The sequence below is a fragment of the Marmota marmota genome, unplaced genomic scaffold (genome assembly GCF_001458135.2).
Source record: "Marmota marmota marmota unplaced genomic scaffold, marMar, whole genome shotgun sequence".
NCBI classification, from domain to species: Eukaryota; Metazoa; Chordata; class Mammalia; order Rodentia; family Sciuridae; genus Marmota; species Marmota marmota.
Genome location: NW_026000093.1, coordinates 28410916 through 28420073, shown reverse-complemented (window position 1 = coordinate 28420073; position 9158 = coordinate 28410916). Strand labels below are relative to the sequence as shown.

Genomic DNA, 9158 nt, shown 5'->3' with positions numbered 1-9158 from the left:
GGGGGGGGGGGGGGAGGAGGAGGAGCATGAGATAATATCAAAGACAATTATGGATCTGTTAGAAAAGTGCTCCAGAAGTTTAAATGTAGAATTAGAAATGGAGCTGTATCTGTGTTTTCTATGCAATGCCCTTGGTTTCACCTGCAATTACTTCTTTCTGGTTCTCTCCTGATTCTAATCCTTGAATTACCTCTTATCAAAAGTAGAGACATAAAAAGACAAAAGAAACTCAGGGTGTATACTTTTAGTAAGGAAACTTTATTTTTGGATGTACATCTATATTAATGCATCATAAACTACTAATAGCAAACAAAATATTAAAATTCTAAACTTTAATGTGTTATAATGTAATTATTATATTGAGTGGTTTTCTACATCTTGGTTCCAAGTGATTTTATGAGAAGTTCAAACTCCAAGACTGTACATAGGAATACCGTTTACATCTCTTTCTTTGCTCTTTCTTTTGAGAGGTGAAGTAGATAAGCCCAGTGTGGTGATGCCCACCTGTGATTCCAGCCATTTGAAAGGCTGAAGCAGGAGGACTGCATGTTCAAGGCCATCCTAAGCAACTTAAGGAGACCCTGTCTCAAAAAAATAAAAATAAAAAGGACTGGAGATGTAGCTCAATGGTGAAGCAATCCTGGGTTCAAACCTCAGTACCAAGAAAAAAAAATAATAAGAAACCCCCCAAGATGTGTTAGAATGAGGAGGAGAACCAGAAAGAAGTAATTGCATTAGAACCAAGGGCATTGCAAAGAAAACATGGAAACAGCTCAGTTTCTAAGTAGATGATGACTCACTATGTGATCCTCAACTATGCAATTGGATTTGGGTGAATTCTTCATATTTGAGGACTGAAAACAATGGAATAGTAATAAAAGCAGAAAACCAAAATGATTAGAATAGGTACAAAGAGAATTTACAAATTGCACCATATCAGTGTTTAAATAACTTAAAAATAGAAAAGATTATTTTGTAGGACCAACTCAGATGTCTAATCATATTTATGTGTTGAGATCTTTTTTTCTGCTAGTCTCACTCACATTACCTACTCAAATAAAAGCAAATATTTAGTGTTTTTTTGAAATAAGGGTATATGATACAGTTTCTGAGCTTGGCCAGAAATTACCTTGGTGAAGTTTTTGCAGAAAAGGAAATGAGTTCTTTTGCCTTCCTCTTAAACCCATGTATACATTTTTATAGGAAGTGGGGTACCACAGTAGCTAAAAGCTGAGTTTCTAGATTCCTTAACCTGAACAAAACAGATTTGAATCTTGGCTCTTCCTAGGCACATTCTATATTGGAAAAACGTTCTATGGGCCCTAGATTCTACACCTGTAAAATGTAAATGATTTCTTTTTCTGGGAGGGTTGGACCAAGAATTGAACTCAGAGGCTCTAGACCATTGAGCCATATCCCAGCCCTATTTTGTATTTTATTCAGAGACAGGATCTCACTGAGTTGCTTAGCATCTTACTTTTGCTGAGGCTGGCTTTGAAATTGTGATCCTCCTGCCTCAGCCTCCCAAGCTTCTGAATTACAGGCCTGTGCCACTGCACCCAGAAAAATGTAAATAATTTCTAAGTACTTCATGAAATGATTTTGGAATTATATTCCCAGTGAAAAGAGGTTTGTGTAATAGGCATTCAATAAACACTATTGCTCTTGAATTCTGATAAAAGACTGGATTTGGAGGGCTGTAGAAACAATTTATTTATCTTCACTTTGACCCCATAACTTGAGCAGCTAAGAATTGAATGTATTATTTGGCTTAAATTAAAAACCAACAAGAATTCTTAAACTGCTATCATTCTGTTTAACCAAATTCCCTACTGAAAACAAATTCTCCAATTTCAGTCCCTTCAGGAGATTTAAAGACAATTCCACAAGCCCACACTTGCCTTGCATTGTTCCTTAGGGTTTGTCTTTTCTGTAATCCAATGAAAAGTTCAGGGGGAGGGGGAAGGGCAGAGGCCTATATAGTATGAAACAAATGCAAACAAAATAAAATAAAGCTGAGTCTCTTTCCCATTGTGACACTGTTCAAAGTCCCCTCAAGCCAAACAATCTTCATATATTACTTAAGTATGTAGTATGGAAGAAAAGATTTCCGTTGTAAAACAAACCAGATCTTGAGAGAGCTGAGAATCATTGAGATGTGGGTCTCAGGCCTGGGATAGTTTTGCAGAATTGTCCTGAAAGCAATTTTAAACCTGAAGAGTTTCTCTATTTGAATGGCCAGGTAAGACAGAATGAAGGGGCTTAAGAGCTGAAAAAGATTTAAGAGATCATTTAGTCTAATGTTTTCATTTAAAAATCAGGTAGATGAAGCCATTCACTCAGTAACACAACCCACTATCCTATGAGGACAGAAGGCCCAGGTCTCTGTGTTTCCAAAGCCTCATGCTTTATATTGTCCTAGTGTGTGGGGCTAGCTTTTCCACAACAACTATGGTAACAGAAGACTCTTTACAGGCAAGATAAATTATGTTTTAGCATTGAGAAATTAGTTGCAGCATCCCAAAGACTGAACTTTCCATCCAACCATCATTGGAAAGAATTGATAAAATGCCATCCAATGAAATAGTAGGTTGATATGAGTTTGGGGAGTAGTTATAACTGAAAATTGGGGTGAAGAAGACGGTGCTTATGGAAAATAAAACACCTCATTTTTAATATATAAAATATTGGCCTCTGAAATAACATTTAAGTATAATGATAAACATATCTCCTTTTCACTCTAGCATTTAATTATTTTACTATAGTCTCCTTAAAGTTCATTCTAAATTATGTGCCTTATAATTTTTCCTTCTTTGTCTATTTCTCCAAAAGTATAACTTTAGGATACCTGGAAATGAAAAGAGAAATTAAAAGTATGTTTCTCTACGAACTGTACATATCCAATACCAGGTCAGATTAATTGCCAATAATTAATGAGCAATTAATTACTGTTTGAAGATCTTCAGGAGGAAGAAATGATAGAAGAAGAGAAAGGTGGAACTGAATATTATCACATGGAAGCAGTTTTTATGCAGAAGGCCACTGAAATTACATGTTATCAAAATATTAGGGCTTTTTTTGATCAAATTCTGGTAAGACAGTAAACTTAGGTGAATGTCCAAACTTGACACCTACTACCTCTGTGCTACTTGCAGGAATATATATAAATACTCCTAACAGTCCCTGGCACCAGCAACCAGCATCTGGTAGATATTTGATTAAAAGTAACTAGGATCATAATCACTTGTCTCCTAAATGTATTCTTAGTTACAGTGCATACAGGTAGTTAGTATTAGATCTATGAACAGATTTTGTGTCTCACTCTTGCATTATATTTCTTTATATTTCTTTATGTCACAAGAAGATAAGACGTATGATTTACGCGTGTTCCTTAACTTTTGCCTAGTCTATTTTCTGTATTTGTAAAAATATCAGTCACTAAAAGCATAATTTATTAGGGAGAGTTACTGATTTTTTAAGACAGATGATAACATAATACAGTTATTGGAAATTTTATGATATCCTTAACAGTTTTTAGGCAGTTGTCACAATATTAGTTCGTTGAGTGGAAGGAAGGTTAATTGAACTCTTAATTAAGGAAGGTACACGTGGAAATGCCATGCACTGAACAAGCACAATTAAAGTTCTTTTGTGAAACCCTCAAAAACTCAACATAACTCAGAGTTCATGGAACAATGCAAACAAGACACTATGGCAGGCTGGTGAAGAAATAGATCAAATTTAATGTTTCTGGGAATCACTGAATTTCCAGTTTGTGTATTTTTACAGCCCCAAATCACACCATTAAAAATTTCATTTCTTTTTATTGTATAGCTGCTTCTAATGGGGAAGACTTATCTAAAACAGACAGACATAATGAATTCACAGGGTGTGAATTTATTTTTTGGGTTTTCTAACATGGCAAGAATTTGAGAAAAGATGTGTTTGAATAAAATGTGGATCTCTGAGTCCATAAATTCAGAAAATAATGAAAAGAAGAAAAGGGAGTATCAAAATACAAGTGTAATTCTGTAAGAATTGGGGGCAGGGAAACCCTTTAAGTTCCATCACTAAAAAGAAAGAACAGGATCACAGTGTAGTGTTGTGTAGATGAACCTCCCACAGTGCTGCCCTCCAGGGAGAAGTCAATGAATATTCCTTTAAGTGTACCATGTTCAAGTTTTCACATAAACAATCACATGCCATACATCATAAAATTTCAATATTGTGTAACTTTTTAAAACTGTAGCATACCTCTTTGCCTGCAGATACCTTCTCTTACAAGGATGTTCAACATAAATCCACATTTACTAAGTCATCATTACCCCTAAAGTGTCTTTCAGAAGTGTTCTTTGATCTCATCACACTGTTCTACACTTCCTAACAGAAATTTCTATGTTAACAAAGTGAATGAAGCCCGGTGTGGTGGCACACGCCTGTAATCCCAATGGTTTGGAGGCTGAGGCGGGAGGACCTCAAGTTCAAAGCTAGTCTCAGCCAAAGCGAGGCACTAAGCAACTCAGAGAAACCCTGCCTCCAAATAAAATACAAAATAGGGCTGGCGATGTGTCTTGGTGATTGAGTGCCCCTGAGTTCAATGCATGCTACAAAAAAAAAAAAAAAAAGAATGAAACCTAAATTTCAAAATGTAGTTCTAGTTTGGTTGCTATATAATTTCAGTGTATAGAGTTCTTCCCCCATTATTCAGGAACTGAGATACATATTTAAAATTATTAAAAATAAGTGGTCAAGCCCATTGTAAAACCACGATCAAATATAACATGACATAACATTTAGCTCATTCTTATTTACTGTTGAATTTAGTTTCTTTTAGGTATATCTTTGGAATTCCTCCCTTGATCCTTGCTCTGTTACCAGTAACTTCATCTGATTGTGATATTAAAGGTAAAGAAGGTAAAGAATTTGAGCATGTTCTAATGATCAGCTTCAATGAATTGGTATGTGCTTTTTTTGTTTTTCTTACATTTTTGCTCATTGGGAAAATATCATATATATTTTTGGCATGCCATTTTATAATCAAGTATCCATCTATATTTATGGACAAAAATGAAATAACTACTAAAATAAAATGTAATGTACCGATAACTATATATTTTATTAGTTCCATCATTATATTTTAATGTCCTTTAAAAATAAATCTTTCCTAGACCCTAAGACTCTCACTATCCATTTCAGTCTTGTTACCCTTTATGATCAAATTTCTCATAAGCATAATTCATTATTACTACCTGCATTTCCCCAATCTCACCTTTATGGTGTTAGTCTTTGTAGACACATTACATAAGGAGAGGTTGAATAACAGAGGACAATATCTAAAAGTCAAGGTGTAAAAAAGTGTGTATTTTATCAGAATATGTATACATGCATATTTATGCATATATACTTTGTACATATGTATTATATATAATATCCTGAAAGTTAATTTTTATTTTCTGTAAACACTGTTTTTAATTAATCGATTTTATATTTTAGAACAGATTTTGATTTATGGAATATTTGAACAAAAATTAGAGAATTTCCATGTACTTCTCCCTCTGCACAGTTTTCCTTATTATTATCACTTTGCATTAGTGTAGTACATTTGTTAAAATTGAGGAATTATTATTAATACATTATTGAATCAAAGCTCATAACTGACATTAGGATTCACTGTTTTATTCAGTTCTGTAGGTTTTGGTAGAGGTATAATATCATGTATCCATGAGTATTGTATCACATAGAATTCATTTCACTGTTCTAAAAATTGCCTATGCTCCACTGACTCATCCTTCCCTTTCTCCCTCTGCACTCCTGGCAACCGCTGATCTGTTTACTGTCTCTCTAGTTTTTCCCTTTCTAGAACGTTATGTAGTTGGAATCATGCAGTCTGTAGCCTGTTTAGGCTGGATTCCTTTACTTAGAAATGTGCATCAAAAGTTCTTCCATGCTTTTTTGTGGCTTGGTAGCTCATTTATTTTCTTATTGTAGAATAATATTCCATTCAATGGATAGGCTACAGTTTATCTATTCACAGATGGAAGGATGTATCCTGGTTGCTTCCAAGTTTGGGCAATTATAAATAAAGGCTTCTGTAAACATACATGTGCAGTGTTTGGTGAGAACATTAGTTTTCTATTCATTTGGATAAATATCTAGGAGTCTGATTGCTGAATCATATGGTGTGTTACTCAGCTTTTCCTCACTGTGACCAAAATACCTGACAAGAACAACTTAGAGGAGGACAGATTTATTTTGGCTCATGGTTCCAGATGTTTCAGTCAATGCTTAGCTGGCTTCTTTGGCTTGGGCCTGAGACAAGGCTGAGCATCATGGTGGAAGGGTATGGCAAAGGAAAGCTGCCTAGCTCTTGGTGGCTAGGAAGAGGAGAAAGAAGGAGGGGAGGGAGGGAGGGAGGGAGGGAGAAAGAGAGGAAGGAAGGAAGGGAGGGATGGAGGAGACAGAAGACAGAGAAGGGGGCCAGGGACAAGATATAGTCCCCAAGGGCATGCCCATAGTGATCTACTTCCTCCAACCATGCCCCACCAACCTATAGGTTCCACCTCCTCCCAGTAGTCCATTCAAATTATTAATTCATGAAATGGATTAATCAACTGATAGTGTGAGAGCCTCAGATTCAATCACTTCTCAGAAGCCCCATCTCTGGACATTACTGTGGAACTTTGGAGGGGCCTTCCAGAGCCAAACCATAACCGATTATAAAATTATGCTTAGCTCTGTATATAACTGCCAAAGTGCCTTCTAAAGTGACTGTACCATTCCACATTCTCCCAGAAGTGAATAAAAGCCTAAGGTTGTTCACCCATGCCAGCATCTGGTATTGTCAGAGTCTGGGACTTTTGCCATTGTTGTTTTAATTTACAGTTACCTAGTAATATGATGTTGAACATCTTTTCAGATTCTTACTTCAATCTGTGTATCTTTATGGGTAATGTATATGAACTCACATCTGAACTGACATCTCAACAATACTGAGTCTTCTAGCCATATCCTATAACAGCTCTGCATTTGTTTATATCTTTCTTTGATTTATTTGATAAGAATTTTGTACTTTTTTATATAGGTCCTGTATTTATTTTGATAGAATTATACCTATTTCATATTCTAAGGCTTTTGAAATATGATGTTGTGTTTTTAATTTCAAGTTCCAGTTGTTCATTTCTGATGTGTAGAAAAGCCATGGTTTTTTATATAAATTTTGTATCATGAAATCGTGTTACAATTGTTTATTAGTTCCAGGAGTTTATTAATGATGGTCTTTGAGATTTCCTACGTTGACAATCATGCCATCTGCAAAAGTTAATTTTATTTTATGGTTTAAGAGATATATCAATACAATGTGATATATTGATTTCATATATAATCAGTCTTTTACAATTAGTTTGAATCCCTGCATAACAAAGATAAACCCTCTCTCAAATATTCATAAAGTGGCACAAATTGTCTTATCTGTCCCTTCCTTACACTTTCTCTTCCACATACTTATGTTGAAATGGTTTGATGTTCTGGGAATTTGAGAATTCTGCCTCTTGGAAGAGTTTGGGGAATTCAAGGTAATGCTGAATGCTGTACCACAAAGATCCCTGTTTTTTCCCATTGACAAGAAAAAAAAATGTACACACTAAACAATACATGTGTAATTTATATCTCATACTATTTTTGACATTGTTTTAAGTGTTCTTAGTAATATTTTGATTTAAAGTAACATTTCCCATTCAATTTTATTAACTGGGCAGAGGATCAAATAGCATTATTTCAACCACATTTACAAATTACTGTATGTGTGAACCAGGGATAGATCCTCCTTTTAAGAAGCTTGCATTTCAGTGGTGCGTAAGTTTTGGTGGTAAAGAATGCAAATAGTAGTTTTAAAAGGAGGAAGAGCAACCACCACCCTATTATTTCAAACATACTGGTTGTGAGCCACATTTGGAAATGAATAGACATACATTGTGGTATAACACAGATCAGTTTCAACTGAAGGAAAAGTGCATGTTGGTGCATACTGAGCTGATCTCCAATATATTTAGATAGTATACCTTTTAAGTAAAATTTGTTGAGCCTGCCCTTCCCATACAAATTTAGCATTTGTTTATTTAGTATAATATCCTCATGGTAACTTCTACGTACATTAATAATGATATACACATAAATAAAAATTATATAAAATGAAGTAAAAAAACTAGATAAAATTGCTAACATTTTCTTCAAGTGGACATAGAATAGAGTTATAGTAGTAAAAATATGGAAATTATTCTAACTCTAATCTGAAGTCCAAACAGGGAACAGGATAAGAATGAGATTCATTCTTTCTACTTAATGCAGAGGGAAAGAAAGTTTCATAATATATGATAAGGTACCTTACTCTATATGATCTGCCAAGCATGGAGTACAGATTCATAGAATTGGAGTGACTAAATTAAATAGAATCAGCATTTTAGGTTTCTTGATACATGTTGCCAAACTATTTTATGGAAAGTATGGATAGGTTTATAATTCTTTTTTTTTTTTCAGATAAAAAAAATCTTTATTCAAGGTGAGAGCAGAGATCCCTCATAGAACAATTCATTTTATTTAAATATATATTCTGGATGGTTTTCTTTAACACATACCTGATTTTGTTTTTAGTACTGAGAATAGAACCCAGGGGCACTCAACCACTGAGCCACATTCTCAGCCTTTTTTTAAAAAAAATATTGTTATAAAATATTTATTTTTTAGTTATAAGTGGACACAATATGTTTATTTTATTTTTATGTGGTGCTGAGGATCAAACCCAGTGTCTCATGCATATTAGGTGAGCGCTCTACCTCTGAGCCACAACCCCAACCCCCTAAAAATATTTTATTTAGAGACAGGGTCTCACTGAATTGCTTAGAGCCTCACTGTGATGATAAAACTGGCTTTGAACTTGCCATCATCCTGCCTCAACCTCTTGAGCCACTAGGATTACAGGGATTACAGGCAAGTGCCACTGTACCTGTACACACACACACACACACACACAAACACACACACACACACATATATATATATATATAGTCTTGTCTTTTTTTTTAATTTTTTATTGTTGGTTGTTCAAAACATTACAAATTTCTTGATATATCATATTTCACACTTTGATTCAAGTGGGTTAGGAA

The 9158-nt window shown here is 34.6% G+C and overlaps 1 protein-coding gene across 3 annotated transcripts in view; it reads left to right on the top strand.

Moving 5' to 3' along the window:
• Il7 (interleukin 7) overlaps positions 1–9158 on the top strand; it is a 78753-nt gene that overhangs the window by 1922 nt on the left and 67673 nt on the right. For 2 of the 3 annotated variants that reach the window (XM_015485892.2, XM_015485891.2), the window contains exon 2: positions 4825–4958. In XM_015485892.2, coding sequence (XP_015341378.2) covers positions 4825–4958 — 134 coding nt within the window. The remainder of the gene's footprint in view (positions 1–4824; positions 4959–9158) is intronic. The other variant, XM_048783090.1, reaches the window with a different exon arrangement.